This window comes from Sinocyclocheilus anshuiensis, unplaced genomic scaffold (assembly GCF_001515605.1).
Source record: "Sinocyclocheilus anshuiensis isolate Anshui unplaced genomic scaffold, SAMN03320099.WGS_v1.1 scaffold569, whole genome shotgun sequence".
NCBI lineage: Eukaryota > Metazoa > Chordata > Actinopteri > Cypriniformes > Cyprinidae > Sinocyclocheilus > Sinocyclocheilus anshuiensis.
In genome coordinates this window covers 1,509,459-1,533,814 of record NW_015536511.1, presented here as the reverse complement: position 1 = coordinate 1,533,814, position 24,356 = coordinate 1,509,459, and the positions used below count along the sequence as shown (strand labels likewise).

At 35.5% G+C, this 24,356-nt stretch overlaps 1 protein-coding gene across 3 annotated transcripts in view; it reads right to left on the bottom strand.

Moving 5' to 3' along the window:
• arhgap42b (Rho GTPase activating protein 42b) overlaps positions 1-20,446 on the bottom strand; it is a 111,715-nt gene extending 91,269 nt beyond the window's left edge. For all 3 annotated transcript variants that reach the window (XM_016490764.1, XM_016490771.1, XM_016490779.1), the window contains exon 1: positions 20,119-20,446. In XM_016490764.1, the coding sequence (XP_016346250.1) occupies positions 20,119-20,272 (154 nt within the window). In that variant the 5' untranslated portion in view covers positions 20,273-20,446. The remainder of the gene's footprint in view (positions 1-20,118) is intronic.
• Positions 20,447-24,356: the final 3,910 nt, after the last annotated feature.

Sequence of the window (24,356 nt, the reverse complement as noted above, 5' to 3'; positions counted from 1 at the left end):
CACTTCTAATGTAAAAAACAAACACAAAAAGTCAAGATAAAACTTAAAATGTTACTTTCCATTTAAAGTCACAATGTAGTGTAAAATTTAATTTCAGTTAATGTTTATTTTATTTCAAGTAATGATTTTATTGATTTTTATGGTTTTAATTTTAGTTCATGATAATATTCCTCGTGGAGATGATGTATTCTGACGCCATAATATCGATTTGTTTGAGGAACAACCCAAAATGTAAGTACTTATTCAGAAATATACAAAAATATATCATGGTTGTGATGGGAGATCATCATATGGCCTCAGAAGACTTGGAATATAACACATGGATGTCATACTACTTTAATGGTGCTTTTCTGTCCTTTTTTTGGAGCTTGAGACTTGTCACTGTGAACGGTCACTGTATGGAAAAGAGTTGTGTGAAAATCTCTTTGTATTCTACAAAAAATAACAGTACAAGTACTTGGAATAACATGAGGGAAAGTAAATAATGACAGAATTTCCATATTTTGTGTGAACTATCCCTTTAAACATGATCCAATGTGTACAGAACATGCATGTCGCCACTTAGCAACATCCCTGTTATGACATTAACAAGCACAATGCATCTGGCGTGTAATTTTCTAGCGAGTGTAATTACAGGGCATGCTGTGGAACCTGGCAGCAGAGGCAGCATGCACACATGACGGGCTTCTAGCCTGCTTTTATCACAGGTTTCATTTGATGTCACACCTCCACACAGCCTGCCATGGAAGAGTGCCTCCACAGCTCACTGCCTGTTAGGGAAAGGACATTTCCTCCGGCCCTGCTACAACAACAAACCATAAGAGGCAGTGACGATGCTTGTGTTTAATAGTGTGTTGCAGATAGTGGGTGGCTGCGTGTATGTGTATATGTTTTTTTATGTGTGTGTGGGTGTGTGTAGAAAAAAGGCAATTCAGGTCTGTCTTCACATTCCATCGGTTGGAATACAGTCAATAATGAGGCAAATCACATCTTTTATAGTGATAATATGATATCTCACTCAAGTCGCTAAAAAACAACAAATAGAGAATGAGAGAGAGCATCCGCTGTAAAACTTACTTAAAGCATGCAGTGTGTTCAGTGAATTCCACTGGATGATACTAAATTTAAACATCAGTAACTGTTTAAAGTAAGCTTTGAAGTCAACATAAAATGACAATCAAATACCATTTTACTTCCCCTAATCAGGGTTTGAAATGTTTTCACTGACCAGCCAGTTCGTATGGAGCCCCAGATATGACAAACAGATGGGGAAAAAAATGCCACAAATGAAGAATTAATTCCTATGATATATTAATTTGTTCTCCATGATTTATTAATTCAATCCCTCATTTTAGGCAAATTGTGACTATGTTGTAATAATTGGTTCCCACAATTTATTAATTCATTCCCTTGTTTAATTTAAAGCAGTACAACTTTAAATTTATGTAGTATAGTGCAGTGTGGCCAGGATTTAAAGGGATAGTTCACCCAAAAATGAAAATGACCCCATGATTTACTCACCCTCAAGCCAGGTGTAAATGTCGTTCTTCTTTCAAAAGAATGCAATTGGAGTTATATTAAAAAATGTCCTGGCTCTTCCAAGCTTTATAATGGCAAATGAATGGTGGTCAAGATTTGGAGGCAAAATAAAGTGCATCCATCCATCATAAAAAGTGCTCCACGTGGCACAGGGGGGTTAATAAAGGCCTTCTGTAGTGAATTGATGCATTTGTGTAAGAAAAGTATTCATATTTAAAACTTTATAAAGTGTAATCTCTAGCTTCCGCTAACTGTCGTGCACACGTTCACGAGAGAGTGAACCAAGTTTTGTTTACAGCAAAGGAAAACCAGTGTCCTCTTGGCTTATATCAAAATCCTCTGACATTTTTCCTTACAAATCCTTGTTTTCTACTTCTAATTCATGACCGTTTTTTTGTTTTGCTCGCTCCTTTGCGCTTCCGCATTCATTACTTCTCACCGGAGCTTACACTATGTAAATCATGGGGTAATTTTCATTAACTAAAATAAGGAATCAAATAAGTTGTGGGAAAAACTGTTTATTCGTGGCCACAATATATTTTATTAATATTAATATACAGAGTCCAGGGCTCTGTAAATTAGACTAGCCAAAACAAAAATCTCAGAAGAAAAAAAAAATGGAATATCAAAATCACAGCTTGATTTTAAATATATGCATTTTATTTCATCTGATTCCGAGGCTTTCAGCTGTACGACAGTGAATCAAGCAGATATCGTAAAAAAAAAAAAATAGAAAAAGACAAAATTCTCAAGTGACTTCTCTTATAAAACAGCATTTTAGCTCACTTAAAGATTAGCTGACACGCTTTGAATTCATAAAGTAATCAGTTTCCTCACAAAAGTCAGGGTACTGAATTCAGTGTATTGATGCCTCTCCATTCAAGTCCGAGTCCATTACCGAGTCCATTCAAAAAAAAAAAGAAAAAAAAAAGCCAACCCATTCTCACTCCAAAGGGGATAATGATAATAAAAAGTCATGCCCCAAATATCATGCCATGACGATAAAATTATATCCCAGCATATAATTACATGATAATAAAATTCCCATGCCCTTCGCATCAGTATATCAATGGCAAATGTTTCTCAATGAAAGCAATATGGCACATTGCAATAAAGGCCTAAAGGGCGCTATTGGTATCTGTAGAATGACACGCATAAGTTGTGGAATTGCAGCGTTTATCAGACACCTAGGAAATGAGAATGGTACCGGATGAGATAAGCCGTGCCTAAAACATTTCCCAGGTATCGCACATCGATACGTCTTTCTGTATTTTTCAAGTTCAAGGCGACAGTTCATAACAGTGAATCTAATTATCTAAAATGAAGCACAGACAAACAAACAAACAAACAAATAAATATTTCCAAAAAAAAGGCAAAATGGGCAATCTTTCAGCCTAGGGTGAACTCAGTATGTACATATATTTGTCCCAAATAGTTGTCTTTGAAATTTGATGGAAATCTATGTGAATGGCACTCTGTTTCATGGCAAGGATTTTGATCAGCCCCTGAAGTCGTAGTTGCCATCAGTGTGCATACATTCATAGAAAACAATGTGTTTGAAAAAGTCCCTTTAATAGCAAGTCTGTTCACTCCATGGCCATCTTGGGAACAAGTACAGTACATGCAAGTACAGCTCCCAACTGCCTGAATGTGTAAACACTGCAATGTCAAAAATCACTTACCAATGGGAATCACTTTTAGTGAATGAATAATATCTTATGTTCTACACTATATGCTAGCACCCCATAAAAGCAAAAATAACATTTAGCAGATATAAGCATTTTAAAAATATATATTTTTTTGCTATATTGAAAGCTAATATATATCCATTATACTGAAGTTTCATCATTTAAAAAAATATTTTTTTGTGTGTCCAATAAAATGTGAACATTTTTGTCCAATAAAATTATCGCTATACAAAAAAAAGTATGAAAGCTGTCACTGGGGCAGTACCTCTTCAGAAGCTCCATACTGGTACCAAAAAGGGACAACTTAGTACATATTAGTATCTGAAAGGTACAAAAGTGAATTTTTTTTATTTAATTAAAAATGTATTATTAATTAATGATTAATAATGTAATTATTAAAAAAAAAAATCAAAAGAATGTATTGCCTTTCTTTTGCCTTTTTTTCTGCATAATACAGTATTTGTGTTGCATTCCTAAATGCTTGTGGATGCATTTCTAAAATTACTTTACATGTCAAACCATTTGCAAAGTACACAAAGTGATTATACCACTTTTAAAAGCATAGCCTTGTCTAAAAAACAGACCTACAACTTTAGTACCTGTCTATCCGACAAATTCCACAGCTCTTGGAAAAAGTCTACTGTGTATTTTCATAAACGCGGACACCAGCAGGACCACTTAACATCATTTATTTATTGAAGGGACCATTAACGTTTCCTTTGCTCGAGGTTCATATAAAAGTCATGAAACAGAACTGCCAAATTATAATGTCCTTTTGAAGGCTGACAGGTAATGTATTACCGAACGTCTCGGAGAGAACTTGTATTCCTCTGATACCCAATCAGATGCTCTTGACAGGAAGACCATACTGATTTGCCATGAGAGCAGGCCATCAAAGAGGCCCTCGTCTACCTCCAGTTTAACAAGAAGCAAGGGATTGTTCTGTCATCGAACCTTAGGAGTTCCCTGTCCTTTGATTCCACTCAGAGGGGATCGAAAGTGGATGAGTCTTTCTCCAGGTAACGATGACAATCGCTCATCAGCCTCTCAGCGGGGGTGTCAGCCGGAGGAAATCAGGCCTGGCACTCCTCCAGTCAGCATCTCTCTGAGCACCGATCCCCCAGTCAGGCCTGCTGAATCTCAACCTAAACGACACTGCATGTGCTTGAAACTCGAAAAAATTCACGGAGAGGGGTAATACATATTTGATCTTTGAATTTACATGGCTAGGTGACTTCTTTAAGACCTGTTGGAAGGCTGTTGCTTAATAATGGCTCATCAGATCTATCTCATCGGGCCCACAGCACTTTAAAAGTATCGGCTTGGACCCAACTTCGCGGCATTTTTGACACCCGTAGCCTATATATTTTACAACCTATGTGTTAAATGTTTGCACTTTTCAAGGTGACAGATCAAATCACGTGGATTGTTAAAAGAACAGTTCACCCAAAAAAGGAAAATTTCCAGAAAATGTACCAACCCTCAGGCAATCCGAGATGTAGATGAGATGTTTCTTCATCAGGACAGATTAGGAGAAACCATCACCAATGGATCCTCTGCAGTGAATGGGTGCCGTCAGAATGAGAGTGCTGATAAAAACGTCACAATAATCCACAAGTATATCCACAACTCAAGTCCATCAATTACAACATGAATTGCTTGTAAGAAACAAACCCTTCATTAAGGCGTTTTAACTTTAAACCGTCACGTCTGGCCAAAATACAAGTCCATAATCCATAATAATGCTTCCTCCAATAAAAAAAGTCGTCTCATCTGATCTCTCATTCTGACGGCACCCATTCACAGCAGAGGGTCCATTTCTTCAAATCTGACGAAGAAATAAACTCATGGATGGCCTGAGGGTGAGTACATTTTCTGCATTTTTAATTTTTGTGTGAACTATTCCTTTAATGAAAATTATCAACAACAAATTTGATTAATAATTAGTGATGTGCATAGAAAACTTTCACCAGTCATTTCCATGGACAAAACGCATTGGAAATACAGTATAAAACAGAGAGAGCTACTCCTTTAAAGTTCACAATTGTCTCTGAACGAACGTTGGCGTGTGCATGCACATCAAACAGATGGCACAATAATTCTGACTTTACTATGTTAAATATGCATTTTTGGACTTGTAATGAGATATAAATGTAATATGATTTACATACATAAATTCCAGTATGCAAACGTTTTGGAGGACATCACTGGTGTGCAAGATGTGTCTTTTATAATAAAACTCAAATAAATAAATAAATGCCTGCTTTATAAATCAGATTAATCAAAAGATACGATAATAGATAAATCCATTTTCAAAATAATTGTCAGTTGCAATCCTAGATTCAACAAAATTAGCACTGCCACATTTACATGGGCCACAAAGTAGAAATGTTTTGCAACTTTATGTTAAATGACAACATAAGCACTGTTTTTTAGTAAGCTGCCTACATTCATTTTAGTGAGCTGTGTTTTAAGTTATCATAGGTGCTCCTGAAACATGCAGGATGATTAAGTGAGAGAAATGTTGAAAATATGATTGCAATTCATTTGGTACAAAAAAAAAAACAACTGGTTATAGTATAAAGTAGTTTGCTTGCATCGTATCTACACCAGATCCAACCGTTGTTGCAACTCATGTTGCATCGTGCTAGAAGCTGTCTACACGGGATCCAATGTAGACAGAATAAATGTTTAGTTTTTTTTTTGTCTTTAGTCGCATTGTGCCTTTTTTTAATTTTTGGAGTAGTAGAGGCCTATATATTCTGAGGGGAAAAAAAGGAGTTTAACCTCTTACTGAACACTGCAATCCTAGATTCAACAAAATTAGCACTGCCACATTTACATGGGCCACAAAGTAGAAATGTTTTGCAACTTTATGTTAAATGACAACATAAGCACTGTTTTTTAGTAAGCTGCCTACATTCATTTTAGTGAGCTGTGTTTTAAGTTATCATAGGTGCTCCTGAAACATGCAGGATGATTAAGTGAGAGAAATGTTGAAAATATGATTGCAATTCATTTGGTACAAAAAAAAAAACAACTGGTTATAGTATAAAGTAGTTTGCTTGCATCGTATCTACACCAGATCCAACCGTTGTTGCAACTCATGTTGCATCGTGCTAGAAGCTGTCTACACGGGATCCAATGTAGACAGAATAAATGTTTAGTTTTTTTTTTTGTCTTTAGTCGCATTGTGCCTGTTTTTAATTTTTGGAGTAGTAGAAGAGGCCTATATATTCTGAGGGGAAAAAAAGGAGTGTAACCTCTTACTGAACACTAAGCTAATACATATTCACTTTTTTATTCTCTGATCTGTTTTAGTTTTCTGACTTGTAATATGTCATAATAATTACATTTCTCTGTGCCCCTGGGTGAGCGAGTACCTAAAGTCTGTCAGTATTTCCAGCGGAGGCTTAATTAGACGTTTCTGGCAATCTGTCAACACACTGACAAATGTCTTCAACATGCCAAGTCAAAAATGTATGTACAATTCTGACACATTTACCAACTTACAAGAAAGTTGCATCATTAAAGAGAGGTTAAGGTAACACAATAAACACAACCAGCCAAAAAGATACCCAAACATGTCTGCCAATCTAACGGGTTGCAGCGGCAAGACAAGACCTCCATTATCAGCCTCATTCAGATGGAAATACTAGCTGTCAGACATGAGAACCACAGAACAACTTTGTTCACGGTGGCTCAACAACCTCAGAAACACATTCATTCTGGATAGATTCACTCTTACAAGTCTTACAAACAAGCTTCTTACAGCAAAAGCAAAGTGACATACATCTCAAATGGTAATTATGCCACGTCTACAAGGTGACAAAACCAGGTGTCAGCTTTGATGCACTAGATACACAAATAGCAAAACAATGCCTGAAATATATTACATAAACAAAACAAAACAAAACCAAGCAGCCATCCAGTAGAACAAACAAATGCATCTCATTCAGATTCCATCAAACATCGTCACTTTTAATTAGCAGCAAAGAGCATATCGTTTAGTGCAAAATGTTCCTTTCTGCTGAGCAAAGTGAAATGCTTCTGTTTAGCACAGCACATCAAGTATTAACATCTGTAGGGATTATTTAAAGATCACTGTTATATGCATTAGCTGAATGGAGTTCAGTTACATCTGAGAATTCATCTGGATAAATGATCAATTATACAGTACTGTATATCTTCAGATCTTGGCACGAGTTTTGTAAGATGTAAGACAATGTAAGACAGTAAGATGAAAGACAGGCCACTGGGTGATACTGCTAGTCAAGGTCCAATGATAATACTAGGATTTCTTGCAGCAAACAATAGAATTTAGCTTTTCATAACCATCTTCCCTTTCACTAAGGCTTAGAATTAAACAGGCAGTTTTGCAGTTTTGTTATGGCTATGCCTTAAAAGCTTTTATTTAAATGCCCTATTTGCATGTGAAATGAGAAAGTGTTTACTTTGCTATCTTGTCCAATATACTTCCCAATCATTCAAATACAGCCTCTTTGAAAAGTCTGCAATTGTGACAAATTCATAAAACAATCAACACTGAATTTAGGATCAGGTAATAGGTTTTATTTTTTTTCCCCAAATTCCACGTTACCCCCCCCCCACCCCAAATTACGTTGTTGTTGTTTTTAATTTACCTGGATTCCATTTTAACATTTTAATTCAAATGTAACAATCAAAAGAATATCTAATAAACTCAAATTAGTTTTTTTTTTTTTTATTTAAAAATAAAATGACCCTATGGAATTCTAATTTAAATTTTTCTGGACTCTGTGTTTTGTGATTTAAAACAAATGGTCTGCCAAAAATGATGGTAATTAAATGAATATATGATTAAACTTTTCAAATAAGTAATCAAGTGAAAATGTAACAATTTTCATTGTACTTTTTGGCAAACCAAGTGCTTCACAACAGAGGTTGACTGAGTAAAAAAAAACAAGTACATTCTACTGTACAATAGTGATATATTTATGTAATATCTTCTTCAAGGTAAACCATATTTTTATTTTGGCAGATTGTAGTAAAGACCCGAGAAACCACTTTATTTTAAGGTGTCCTTGTTATACCTTACATGTACTTACTATTATAATAACAACAATATAGTGTGCATAATTACATGCAAGTAATAAGCCAAACCCTAATCCTAACCCTAACCATATAATAAGTACAAGTACATGTTGTTAATTAAGATTACTCTGTACTTAAATGTATAATTACACTGTAAAAAGGACACCTTAAAATAAAGTGTAACCCTTATTCTTTAGACAACCTGCTGCTTCATTCATTTAATTGTAAGAAACGTTGTGAATGCATTCATATATAGATTAAAATATATAGAAGGACCTGAAGAAACATTGCAGCATCTTGAGAAAAATAATCAAGATATACTGATGTAAAACTGTACCTAGTTCAGGAAGTTCAGCCGAGTTTCAGTTAATGGCTTGTTTGGAATGAGGAGGAAGTTTTCAGTTCTGTAACTCACCGTATCTTTACTTAGTACATTGAAACTTTACTTTCAACAGTGCGATATATTTCAAAAGGAACCAGGATATTCAACAAGATAAACTGTGGTCGTTATATACCAGAATGGAGCTAAGTGGTTGAAAAATGTGACTGAAAAGTAAAAGTGATTCCTAGTCATTTGAAAAGGAAAATAGTTTCAAAGGCACAGCACGTAATTACATTTTGATAAAATATTACAAAGACAACTGTTACCCTGATGAATAATGCACAGAAAGACTAGGAACATGGATCAAAAAAATATAAATAGGCTTGATTTAGATTTTTTTTTTCCTGATATAAAACCTCAAAGGATAAAACAAGGCTTTGATCAAGGTTGCCCAACCAGCAGGCCAAAGATCTGTTTTTTTTGCAAACATATTTCTGCAAGCAACATATAGATACTATAGCTAAACACTGATTGCTGTGTAAATAGATATGTTTTTCTGTCTGCTGGAAGAAGTTCTAATACACAGTAAGTCAACTGAGTGCCCATAAACCAACAATGACAGCATCCAGGCCATGCACATCTACATGCACCAGCCAGAGGGTCAGAAATTTAGCCATTTATAAAACTTGGATATTTTAGTACCCTTGATATGATATAGTTTTTGTTATTATTTTGAATTTTTTAAATATGTTTGGTTGGTTTCTATTACCTATTATTTTATTTTATTTTATTATATTTTTATTTTTTTGTCTATTTTTTGTTTTCTTTTCTTGTTTCTCGTTGATTGTTTTTGTATTTAAAAAAAATTTCTAAATACATTTGCATTTAAAAGTTTAGATTATTTTTGTATGTTTCTGAAAAAGTCTTATGCTCAACAAGGCTGCATTGATTTAATAAAAAATACTGTAAAAACAGTAATATTTTTACAATTTAAAATATATTTTAAAGGAGACCTTTTATGCCCCTTTTTACAATATGTAATACAAGTCTCAGGTGTCCCCAGAATGTGTCTGTGAAGTTTCAGCACAAAATACCCCACAGATAATTTATTATATCATTTTGAAACACGCTGTTTACGTGCATGTCTCTTTAAATGCAAATGAGCTGCTGCTCCCCGCCCCTTTTCCAGAATAGGGCTGTGGATTTACCACTTGTTTCTCAGATACTCTGCTAAAAACATCTGTTTGGTTTTGATTATCATGTCTATTGCTCTTTAAACCATATTAGTTTAAACTTCTGATATTCGGTTTTCTGAGTGCACACATCCGAAGCACGCACACAGAAAGCGGCATTTGAGTACTAAACTTGTTTCTTATTGCTCTGTACACACATGTTTATGTTAAAAACACACATGAGTTACAAAAACAGTCGGTTATGTCTGTGAAGGTAAACAGCTGAGAAAGAAATCGCATGTTTATATTAGGCTTGCTGCGATAGACGTTGTTTTCGGTTATACCGGTGTTAAGCCGAAACACCGATTACGTCATTTGCCTACCGCGGCAATTCAATTGCAGCTAATTTGAAAGTGAACGTAAAATGCGCACAGCACTTTTACAAGCCATTTGAAAGCAAAGACAAGAGGGAAACTCAAACGAACTAACACAACCCCCACCCCCCAACCCAACGGTGATGGGATAATCACACATCGATTAACCGGTGGGAAAATTTCCTCACCGTCACAACCCTAGTTTATATTAGACCTGTGTGGCAGCAGCGTAATGCAGTATACAATAAATAAATCAATAAATCCACTGTTCTCTTGTCTCCTCTGAGGCTAGGACTCTAAATAGTGTTCTGTGCTCATCAGTGCCGCCAAAGACAGAACAGTTAACATGCTTTGCTCAAACTTTCACCATGGCGTTAGAACTGGTACACCATTGTTGCTTGCGAAAACAGAACGGCGGCATCGTGGGCGGAAACTTGCAGATTAAGCGGCGGTAATATTATAATAAGATCCCCTTTCTACTCATGGGGGGTGCGAAATCTGAGCGGCTCGTTTTTTAACAAGCTTGGAGGAAAGGCTTACCCAGAAAAATGATGGTTATTCTTTTTCACATTTTCTGGATTGGTAGATGCACAGGGGACCCGATTGTAGCACTTAAACATGAAAAAAGTCATGATATGTCATGTTATGTATATTTTCATGATATGCCACCTTTAAATGGTAATTTATTCCTGTGATGTAATGCTGAATTTTCAGCATCATTATTCCAGTCTTCAGTGTCACATGATGATTTAAAAATCATTCTAATATGTGGATTTTCTGCTCAAGCAACATTTCTTATTCTTATCAGTGTGAAAAACCTTTAAGCTTTGTGCACAGACAACAAAGTTGTCCAAATGAACCCTGTTTTCACAGATCTGCGAAAAAGACTAAAAACGCTGTATTATGCATGTCAGGCCAGTAGATGGCGATGTCACTTTGTAAAGAAACACTATACGCCTACGCACATTCGTATTACTATAGACTGAATATGTAATATGTATGCGTAATTCGTGTTTTGATCGTGTTTCGTTATCGTGGTAGACGATAATGGTATTGTTTGCATGTTCAAAAGGTTGCATTTTCAGGCTCCCACAATGCCGTTGTCTTGTAAATGAATGGCCAAAATGTATAATAAGCTTTTCCATTTTTAGTTGAAAATTGTGTCATGTTACCCCTTTTTGTGCCTTAGCTAACAACAATAAACATGCAGCAAATAAGTTATACTGTATTACAGTATCTGTATCAAGCATAACAAAAACAACATAGTGAAACACTGGTTGAGAAAATCTGTTAACATACCGTCCAGGTATGTTCATTTAGCAACACTAGAGATGTTAAATGATGTTTTAATCAATAAAGAGTGTTTCTCTCATCCAGGACTCCAGGTCATATCAGGCAACAGCTCTTGGGAGTGAATCTATAAAGGTCAGAGCCGTATTCACGCTGACATTGTTATAGATGGAATGGCTAGTGAAACATTTTCTAACACAGTGGAAACTGTGTAACTTGGTTCTTAGAGCCTTGAAGAATTAGAACCTTTCACTGTGTAAATAACTCCCCACAAACCAATCTTTGTTCAGATTAATTAGCCTCTCAGCATCCTGAGTCCTACTGATAGAAACTAACACAGACACAGGTACACACTTGCAGTTCTGTCAGTGAGGAAAGTTATCAGTGTGGGAGGAAAGGACAAGCCTACCCAACATTGTTTACAGCGAATTTCCTGTGGCAAAGCCCCTGGAGCATTGCACTTACTCACATAAACACACACCACTCCCAGAAGACTAGTGAAATCCAAACAGAGACCTTACTAATGCAGGGATACAGGAAGAGAAATGCTTTCAAATTTAGTGCACTGGCGGCTTGTTCTTTGTGAGAGCGGGGGGAGCACGAATGTCACTTATCAATGCCACAATGTGGACTTTTTTTTTATGTCTGCAATTTTGCTCCTAAATGAGGTTTCTTAAGCTACAGTAATAAATGACAAAAATAATTAACAGTTCAAAATTAAATTTTTATCATATTTAGTTTACATGACAACGATTGTACTAAAAATGGAAAAGTTATTTGCGTTTTTGAAAAGTTTAACGTACAGACGATAACTTTGTCAAAACGCTCCCCTTCACACAGATCCACAAAATTGACTAAAACGGTTGTATTATGCATGCCAGGCCAGTAGTTGGCGATACTACGTGCCTGTGCACATTCGCATTTATACAGACTGAACATGTTGTACGTTTGCGCATGACATCACCATTTTCACAAATTTGCATTTTCATAGTTTACATGTAGACAATAATGGTATATTTTCAAAAACTTGCTCTTCGTTTTCAGGCCCTCAAAACGCCATTGTCGTGTCAATGAATGGCCGTTTTTAGTTTCTAATGGTTGTCGTATAAACTCCCCATTAAGGCCGGGACACACCAAGCTGACTTCAAAGAACTAGCAGCAACAAAAGCCGATGGTGTTGTCACCTCGCGTAAGCAGCGTCTAGACCAAAAAAAGCTGTACTTAAACACACTGCACAGACTACAGCCAACTGCAAACTAACACGTGCGTTCTGCGCCTGCGTGAGAGGAATTAACTGTCTATATCAGCAGTTATCAATAGTATATATTCGTCATTTAAAAGGAGAAACCGAAACAAGGATATACGAGATGTAAGCATATATACGAAATGTAAAGCAAGCAGCACTTGCGTACCATTTTGAATATCAGTTATGTTATTAACTTTCTTAATTTTAAGCTGCTCTTGTTTTTATGAAAATATTTGCAGATTGGAATGCTTGGGAAAGATCACGTAACATTAGAAAAGCCTTCTTTCTGTGCAGCCTTCATTTTCTTGCTCGTTTTCATCACTTTCAAGTTTAATTCTCGGGCACTGACTCGTTCGCTAAACTGAACATCCAATCAGAGTTCTCATTCTTGCCGACGGACCCGGCAACGATTCAACATGTTGAATCGGGCAAACTACCGCCAACGCGTGGAACACACCAAACAAACTAGCCTGACAGATGGTTCACACAGAACAATTTCAAAGTACAGATGTGGGAAGTGGAAAAATGCAAGGTCTCGAAGCCCATTTTTTAACAAGTTTAACTTATTTTAACTTGAGCGTTGTGCTTTGGATCAGTAGTTCCAAATCCTGGTCCTGGAGAACCGCCAACACTGCACATTTTAGATTCTCGCTAATCAAACACACTCATCAGCTCATTATTAAAGACTCAAAGACCTCAAATGTGTGTGTCAGATATGAGAGATATCAAAAACATCCAGTGTTGGGGGTTCTCCAGGATTACGATTGGGAACCACACTTTCAGAAAAGATGCACGACAGGAAAACATGCAAGATGGTCAAATACATCCATTTAGAGCTTGTTTACATAGAAAAACAATTGAAAAATAGTGCACTGGAATTGAAAAACACAGCCCTTACTCATGAGTGCTTAGTTCTGACCTTTAATATAAGCACTTTTATACATTTATATTTCTGCTTTTAAAACCAGCTTAGACTTGATGGTAGGGTACAGTAGGTCTAAAGGCATACCTTAAAAATATAAAAAAATATGCTTTTCACTTCTCCCATTGTGTATAATGTATATTAAAGTAAAGATTCTGAAAGCATCGAAGGACATCCTATAATAGTTTGCCATAGCTTTACAGTAGTAACAATAAATGTGCTATTTTATGATACGATATGATCAATATCATATTTTTAAACATGATGGTTTCATTATAAACATGGTGATTATCTTTAAGGTGGACACCCAAATTAATATGATATTTACCATCTGAATCTTACCTCGTTATGTCAACAAATAGAAAAGTCAACCAGCTGTTTATTATCATGTTAATTATTGTGTCTTTAGCCCCAAAATAGGCACTTTTTACTTCAGTCACCATACTTTTACATATTCTTCTGTTGCTTTAATTACCTTGTACAAAACTGAAAAACATTAAGAAGACCTATGTCTTAAAATATAGTCAATAATCTTATCAATTGCTAGGTAAATATACAAAATGTAAAAAAGTATTAGATCAAATTAGCATAATTAATAGGTGTGACCTTTGTTATTTTTAACAGCTGTAATTATTGTCAATGAGCCGTTTTAAATTTGCTGATATTTGAGCGTGTGCTGTAAACATTTGGAAGGCTAACTGACCAAAACATTGCTAAAAATATTTTGTAATGCGGCAAACTTGAGTATTGTGCAGGATTTATACGTTTTTCGAGTTGTATAAAGCCTTCAGAGTGCCGTGACCTGTAATCTCCATTTGTACATGCATTACCGAAAGCAATTTTTCTGAGACAAGTAAACATTATTTTCTATGGTAATCGACAATCCCACAGACACTATAAATGGATCTCAACTAATCTAGACATTCACATTCCTTTACCACAGGGGTCAGCAACCTTGGCACACTGAGGGATAATCACTGCACGTGAGCAATACCGAAATATATGTTTTTCATTTAAATAAAGTACCTTGAACCTTCATACCAATGTACATTTTGAGCTATATTATTTGTACATTATTCCTCAAAGTCAAACAGCCTGTTTTATTAAACGTCAGGAACTATAAATACTATTTAAACTAGAATTTTTACCTATGCTAGTTAACAGATCACACGACCACTGTACATACAAGATCAAGGAAGCAGTCAGAAAACACAAATTGAAAATTTAGGCTCCAATGTACAATACTTCTTCCTAAATATTTCACTCAGAGATGAGGAGCAATTGTATAGCAGTTACATAGACATCATTATTTTAATGTGGACAGAAATCCGACCCTGTCATCCTTCTTACTCAGTGCTGAAGATCACTAATCACCTTCATAAGGCAAAGGGCCTTTTGATCAGGCAGCACCTCTGACCCATTAGGGCGTTAAGTAGTCTCTTCAGCTTGAGCTCCCCTTAATTACCTTGACAGACTCTCTGCTGCAAAATTAGATGGGACTAATCATGTTTGCAGAAGAGCTGTGGTTCGTTTCAAACTTCCATTGCTGGGTGAGAAACTCTGAAGCAGAGCTAGACTGGTTTGTTACATATCAGCTGCAATGTATGATGGCTAGTTTCTAACATAAACAATTATTGCTTGGATTCACATGTGCACTGATCAAACACTAACAATTAAATGTACAACATGCATTAATCAAGTAAACCGCAGATTTGGGTATATGGACGGTAACTAAGTTTGCAAGGTTTGTGAAATTAAATGTTCATTAGTCATTCAAAGATTTTTTTAAATTATATAAATGGGTATTTGCTGAATGCTGACGGCAAATGAGAAAGTATAATGTTTGCCTTTCTATTACTAATAATATTAAAGCAATCGTTATAATACTTTTTTGTATAGCCTACAAACAGAAAAACTTATCGGCAGATGCCAATATTTGAAAAATGCTAAATATCGGCCGATATATAGGCCTTGGCGATATATCGGTCGACCACTAATTGTGACTCAGTGTGACATACTGTCAGCATGTATGTTTCTGCCAGGTATTAAAAACAATGCAAAAGCAAAAAAACAAAAACAAAAACTAACCAGGAACAGCGTCTAGTATGCAACTTATGCCACAGAGTATTTGTATGTATTTTATGTAAAATGTGGTTGTACTATACACTTACCTACATTTGCATAGACACTAAAACATACAATATTAATGTATTGACAGCATCTGAAGCATAAATAATTGACATGTAAACAACTTTTGAGATAAAAATTTACAAATTTTTATTTAATCTATGAATATCTAATTAATAGCATTAATCAGTTATGCTTTTGATTGCATTTATTAAAATTGAGCAGCTGGTACGTTTACTTTATTTGAAATTATAACATTTCATTCTGTTCTGTGGCTTCTGGTGCCAGATTATATTATCTTAAACAAGACCACTTTAAAACTCCAAAATGAATCAAATTTCTGTAATAATTTATCCATTAAGTATTAACTATTCATTACGTTTTCTGAATATGCTGCTAATAAAAAAATGACAAAAAAAAAATGCTGAATATGCTGTGAAGACATATCCCTTAAGTACAGCACAAATGCACCATAACATGATCATGATAATTTTTTGAATATATTTTTGTAATTAAACTTATATATGTGTTATGTTTGTCTTTATATTTTTAATTTAAAAAAAAACTGTATTTTTTTGTTTGTATACTATTGAAAATGGTTATACTTAGGTTTGGGGATAGAGTTAGATATCTAAAATATATCTATATAAATAATAAGAAACTATATCCATACATTCATATTGTACATTTCAACCCATGAAGTACTTATAAATGTATATTTCAAGGGTCAGAAGGTAACAACTGCATATTTTTCAATTACATTGTAATTTTCTTGCTTTAAAAAAAAAAACATTATTTGTGTCCCACTGCAAAGAAGGGGAAAATATGGTAAAGAAGCACAAAGAAAGTATTATATTACATTAAGAAAAAGCTAGAGAAAATGACCACCCCAGATTCACTATGTGCCGCCGTTAACCACAGGATTATGTGACCTTTCCAAAAACATGCACTCCACTGAAGCATTGAATGAAGTGAACAAAATTGCACTGCCGCCCGGTGACAGTGTGAAAGATGCAGTATTATTCATTTGGGTTCATTTGACTGGAGAGAAGTATTTTAAAAGCGTCTCTGAATGATAAAAGGAAATGCTAGTTTTAAAAGTTTCCTACTGGGTAGAAAGCAAGGTTAAAGCAACACATTTACAGTACAGAGGAGGATCATAGACCTATTTGAAACAGACCTTTTAGGACAATTAGTCTTTGTACAATTTTTGAAACTGATGTTATTTTATTTTGTGTGTGTATTAAATTGCAAGGTAGTCTTGTCTGTGTCCCATGCAAAGTAAGCTAAAGGACATGAGAATGTTATGAGTGTCAATGAAAGTAACTTTAATAGACAAGTATGGAATAGTTCACCTGAAAGTGAAAATCATGTCATCATTTACTCACCTTCATGCTTTTCCAAATCCTTATGACTTTTCCCACGGAACACAAAAGGGTAGATTTTTAATACTTTTTATTTGCTCTTTTCCATGCAGTTGACTTATGAATGATTGCTTTCTCCAGTAAAACATTTGTACAGATCAAGTGCCATTCACAAGCAAAAACAGTCCCAAACCATTCTAAATTAATACAGTATGTCAATGGATTTTGATGTGAGAGGACAACAGGTGATGGGCTTTTTCACTGGAGGAAGCGTTATTATGATTTATTATGGTTTATGGACTCATATTTTGGCCAGAAGTAAAGGCTTAAAGTTAAAATGTCTTAATGGTGGATTTGTTTCTTATAAACATGCAGCTTTTTACTTCACAAGATGTTAATTGATGGACTGGAGTCATGTGGATTACTTGTAGATTATTGTAATATTTCTAATTAGTTGTTTAGACTCTCATTCTGACGGCACCCATTCACAGCTGAGGATTCATTGGTGAGCAAGTAATGGAATGCTACATTTCTCCAAATCTGATCAGATGAAGAAACAAACTCATCTACAGTTATCGTATGGCTTCAGAGGATTTAGAATATAATCCACAAGTCACACTGACCACTTATATTACTTATATTACTTCTATGGCACTTTTGTGTCCCCTTTTAAGTTTTAAAACAGTCACTGTAAAATAAAAAAAAAGCACAGGAATAAAAAAATACAAGTTTTGAAAGACATGGGTGATTCAATGATGAAAGAATTTTCATTGTTGGGTGAATTATTTCTTTAACAACATTAAACAGTTCTCCCGTTGTCTGCTGTTATCTTAGAGCTAATGTGGCATTCACTAAAAACAAGTTATCTTTTGTTTCTATGTCTAAAGGTCAGCGGTGCCACATAATATTGAAAGCCTCAATTACACACACACAAAAAAGAAGCCACAGCATTTTCACGGCCTTGGCATGGGAATCAGATAATCCAGGGGGCAACCTTGAGGGGGGTTCATTACTGTCATCTACAATCATCTAGAATCACAATTCCAGCATTCCACACACAGTATAATGCATATAAATTCATGCATTTGGCAGACAAATACTAGCTGAAAAAGCATGCATGGATGCAAGCACAGCTGCATATTTCAAGAATGTACTGTAAATACCAGCACAATCTCATGGCAGTTCCTATTTTACCTTTTGGCAAATTGGTGGCTGATTTGTATGAATGCGTTTGATCTGCTTTCATCCCAGTTATGATTTAGGGGTGAGGTTAGTGGACCTGCTTACTTTCTTGTAAAAATCGATTCACATTGGATGAAATCACTATGTTTTTCCATGAAATCAGGTTGGAAATGTACCATCTGAGCGCCGTTGGCATCCTGCATACTAGTCAGGTCTAAAAGAATACAACAAATTACCTGAATAAAATTATTCTTTTTTCAAGAAAAGCACTGATCAGTGTAAGCAGCTAATAAACCAAAGGCCTCTAAGTGACAGACTACACTGAGAATCACAACAGTCTCAATGTATCTGTAACTTTGATCAGTAAACTATTCGCCATTTAGAACTTCAGATAACCTCTGAGAAGATACTATCTCACAAACATTCAAACATGAACTGAAATAGAAATGTTGACATTTCACAATGTATCTTCTCCTTTTCTGTCTCTCTACCCCGACCAGCAAAAAAAAAAAAGGAATTCTGTAATTTTATAGTTAGGCTATCTTATTACATAACTGGATGTATATTAACTTATCTGATCAGACAAGCATATTTATAATGAAATAACATTTGTTAATATGTCACTTTCACAAAACGGCTGCAAACTAAGGCTAGAATCTTGTTTGTCAATATAAGATGTGCTGTTTCAATTTAAATTAAGTTCAAAGCTATGAACACTGACTAAACTTATGGAATTTTAGATAAAATGCTCTACAGTATGCTCGACTGGGTAACAAGGTCGTACTGGGGAAGTCGTGGCCTAATGGTTAGAGAGTCGGACTCGTAACCCAAAGGTTGCGGGTTCGAGTCTCGTACCGGCAGGGATTGTAGGTGGGGGGAGTGAATGTACAGCGCTCTCTCCCACCTTCAATACCACGACTGAGGTGCCCTTGAGCAAGGCACCGAACCCCCAACTGCTCCCCGGGCGCCGCAGCATAAATGGCTGCCCACTGCTCCGGGTGTGTGTTCACGGTGTGTGTGTGTTCACTGCTGTGTGTGTGCACTAAGGATGGGTTAAATGCAGAGCACTAATTCCTAGTATGGGTAACCATACTTGGCCACGTCACGTCACTTTTTATATATTTTTTTTACTGTAAATAACTGCAATTCAACTTAAAATTAAGTAAATTTCTTATAAACTAAAGAAAAATGTTTCATTGGTAATTTTGTGTTTGTTAACTGAATTGAATGTAGTTGACCTTGAGAAACCTTGACAAATGTGTGCACAAATGTAATGATTTACTTACTAGTCTTCCTGTCATGCTTTATTTTAAATGGAAGGGACAACATTCAGTAACAGGGTTAAGCTAAATAGTACGTTTTAAAATAATTTAAATATCACATTGCTCAATTAAATTATTTTTTTGATACAGCAGAGAAAGATAATAACAAATAATTCTGTTTGATGTGATTACTTGTTAATTGTTAGATACAGTAATTTTATCAGTGGTTTTGTGTCTTTTTTGGATTTAAAAATGGGACATCTGTTTATGAAAATAAGAGTACATTTTCGAATACGAGTTTTGAATGTTTTATAATTACTATTCGTGATCACAGGGGAGAATAAACAAACTGGGATACTTATTCATCACGTTGGCCGTGTCTAAAAACCTAGTGAGACGCCTACCTAGTCACCATTGTTGAGCATCCCACGCGCACTCACGCCTATAGTGACCACATGCTTTCTAAGTAGACAGCACACTAGGCATTGAGTTACAGCCCACATGCACGGTGATATTAGAGATGCGGGAGTTATTGTATTGATGTGTTGTGTACTCACTCTTGAGCGCGCAGATCAGCTGGTGTCCATCTTTAATCAGCTCTTTGATGAACGTGTTCGTTCGATCCAGCTCGATCTCGTGACATTTGAGTCTCTCTCTAAAGTCCGGACTGTCCACAAAAGAGTCACTGAACTCTAGAGTCGGCAACCCCATAATCAGACCTGAAATAAAGCCTCACAAAACAATGCAACTCGGTATTTCCTCAGAAACACTGGCGCATCCGTGTCATCGTTATAATCCGTATTCACACTCAAACGCGGAAAGTGTCGCTCTCTTGCACAGATTCATGCGAAAGTTTCTTCTTCACTTCCGCGCTCTGAACTTTCATCAAGCCAAACTTCTGCAGCAGCCAGCTTGAGATCATGAGACTCCTGCTGGTTATATTAGATAACACCCGTAAACCTGCTGTATGTGTAATGGCTTTACTCTTCAACGTTCAAACACTTTCATTAATAAGGTAAATTGCTCACAAAAATCTCCCTTATCAAATAATAAAAAATCTCAGTATGTCCCCACATTTCCACTTCAGTCAGTGGGTCATATGAATCGACCTCCTCCCTTCTGCTCAGGACTCCCTCCCACACCACCCCTCTCTCTCTCTCTCTCTCTGGGTACAAAGACATTGGGAAGGACTCCTTGAAAAAGTCAAAGGTCGACTTGAAAGATGGAAGTGGTTAATCCCAAATATGTCATATAGAGGTCGAACCTTAGTTATTAACAATTTAGTAGCATAAGTTAACCTGCATAGATCCTCCTCTGCGTCTGTTAGCAGAGACTCAAGACATTTTAGTTGATTTTTTCTGGGATAAGTTACATTGGGTTCCTCCGAGTGTATTGTTTTTAGCCAAAGAAGAAGGAGGACAAGGATTAGAACAGCAGCTTTTCGTTTACAGTTTTTGCAAAGACTTCTTAATGGTTCAGTAACTTCCAGCTGGAAAGTAGTTGCATGTAATATATTACAAAAACTTGGAAATTTGAAAATGGACAATTTTTTTATGGACTTCTTTTTACTTTACTTTTACTTTTAGTCATTTAGCAGACACTTTTATCCAAAGCGACTTACAAATAAGAAAAAGTAATTAAAGCTAAAACTCTATAAATACTACACACACAATCCTAAAAAAATAACACTGAGCCAAACACACATGCTAAAATAACAACAACTTACTGACACATAGTAAGAAAGTTATAAAAAAAAACCTTTTTTTTTTGACTTCTCAAAAGCTGAATTTCAATGGGATGCCTATTTTTATCAGAAGTGTGGAATATGTTCAAAGTGCAAAGAGAAGAATATTTTCTGTCTCTACTGGCTCCTTGAAGAACCGCTGGAGCACGCTTTGATTTAACAAATGATGACTGTAATATTCCTGGACTTACAGAAAAACTTGTGGCTTCCAAAATATGTGCAATGGGGAGTTTAGTTCACTTGACTGGACCAGATTTTGAGAACACGGAAAGAGTTGTTTTAAGTTTGAAAGTTAAGTCAAGATGATTTGTTTTTCATTTACTACAAAAATGGAAAAAAAAAAAGACTCACTTCTGATGAATTGAAACTTTTATCAGATTACTGTGAAAGTAAAAATGTTCCTAATGAAAAAGATGTTTTATCTGATTTTTTTCTTTTACCTGTTTTGGATGATGTTTCAGGAATGTTTTAAAATTCTGGAAAATCTCTGTCTCAATTTTTTTTCAAGTACTTAATGTTTTTAAAGATTTTTCAATCTCTTTATAGAGCTTGTGTTTTGGTTTTTAACAAAAAGGTGCTTGACAAGAGGGTTGATACACCATGGGGTAATGTTTTAAAATTGTCTGATGATGATATACCAGAATGGAGATCATTTTATAAGCCACCTTTATGTAAAAGAGTTGGGGACATACAATGGAGACTTTTACATGGTGCAGTATAGCAGTTAATGCTTTTATTTCAGTTTTAAATCCTGATGTCACTACAGAATAGCGAGAAACTGTTTTGCATGCTTATATGGATTGTTTCAGACTGAAAAGTTTGCTTAGTCTATTAGAAAAAAGTATTTTATAGTTTTAATGAATCTTTTTCTATAGACGTATTTATTGTTGGTTTTAAATGTGTTAGGAAAAAGAGGTTTATTTGTCAACGTTTGAATTTTGTTATAGGTCAAGCAAAGTTAGCAGTCTATATGAGTAGAAAAAATAAGCTAGAACCGGGTTCAGATCAAGATATTAATGCTATGTTTTTAGCTACAGTTAAATCCAGAATACTCATTGATTTTCATTTTTACAGTTCCATTGAGGATCTTATCACATTTGAAATGAAATGGTGTAAAAATTAGGCTCTGTGCTCTGTTGTTGATGGAGACTTATTTTTTTCTCTCCTCTACTAATATAGACAAGTGTTAAAAGGTACATGTAAAATTGTTGGATTTTTTTTTTTTTTTTTTTGTGGTATTAAAAGATAAATGTTAATTTTTCATGTTTCATGTAAATAATTGTAAAGTATTTTTTTCAAAATTAAAAATTCTCTCTCTCTCTCTCTCTCTCTCTCTCTCTCTCTCTCTATCTATCTATCTATCTTTTTGTAAAATGCTTCTACTGCAACACAACAATGTAAAAAAAAAAAAACCTATATGTTGTTGTTATTTTGTGGGTCACCACACAGTATGAAGATTAGTTCATGTACACAAACTTTTGTTTTTATTAATATGCCTGATGATATTCACAATGGGGATCAAAGAAAATAGTTCCAAGGAAGTTATTTTATTTTATAAAATACTAAATCAGCTCTGCTATTTAAAATTGTGTTGTGACCGATGACAAACAAAGCAGATTTATGGTTAAAAGAGCTTTTTTCACAATTCTAAACTCTCTCTCTCTCTCTCTCTCTCTCTCTCTATCTATCTATCTATCTATCTATCTTAATCAACATTTGAAGTAATTATTTCACTCAGTTTTACTCTATATAGGTTTCAGTAAGTATTGAAGCTAAAATATACATCTAGTGGAATAACCACATGAATAATAATAATAGTAATAAATACCAGTCCCGTTAAAATAAAGACATTATTTCCACAAATCTAAAAACATTAATATGTCCACAAAAATAGACAAAGAAAAAAAAATCTAAATGCACAAATGTTCATGTTCAGACGAACTGACAAAACTAATAAGATTATAGCCTTTAATTAAATGTATGGAGACGAGATTTTGGGACATCGAGGGTCAATAAGGGGTGGCCAGGGGCATCTTGCGCTGTTGATTGTTGGTGTAGACGTGCGGACATGTCCTCCTCGGATCTACAGCCATGGATGATGGTGTTCATAGATGCCTTACAGGTAATAAAAATAACCCAGCTCATGTAAAAACACAAAAAAGTGCAGATTTACTCAACAAAGTGCACAACAGAACAGTGACTCACTTTATCCTCAGAAAGAGAGAGAGAGACAGAACAACATATCAGAAAGATCGCTTTGACAATATCTTGTACAGCCTGAAGGGTCATAGAGCAGTGTACATCTATCTGTGTGTGACATCAGGAAAGCTCCTGGATGTCTGATGACCTGCGGCGGTTCTCAAGGTCTGATGAAACAGGCCAGACATATATGGCTACAATAAACCAAACGCTCAAACAACTCCTTAAAGGGCTATACCGTTCGCTCACACCACCTATAACCCAGATGTAAAACTACCAAAACCACATAAATGTCAACCAAGGAAATAAAACAACCGAAGTGAACTATAAAGCAACAGAAATCATGTTTATATGTCAGTCGATGAATATCGTCATGTCATAGGGGCACGTTTAGTTCTTTTCCTACCCTTTTCTAGACTCCAAACAGGCAGCTGTAATTATACTGTCTGATAGATTGTGCCAGAACTAATGAGAGTGGGGAGAAGGTGAATTCTGAATTAATACCATACTAAATGAAAGTAATTAGACTTCAGCCTAATTGGAGCTGGTAGAATCGGCCACAAATACAGGGCACGCTGGGACGATAATGATGTCAAATTCCAAATGAGCATTCAGCCGACGCGAAGCAGGAGGACAGAAGTATTCCACTGCATCTTCAGCGGCTCAGATGTTGGGAGTAAATGAGGACTGCTATGTTCATTATTACATCCAACAACAGAACACCTCAATCGCGTAGGAGTAATTCTTGTCTACATCTGCTCCAGAGGTGAAACGTTGGCGGCCTGATGACAGCTCACTCAGGGCGGGTCTAAGGTAAGACACCAGTCCAGTCTGTGCTGAAACACTACTGTC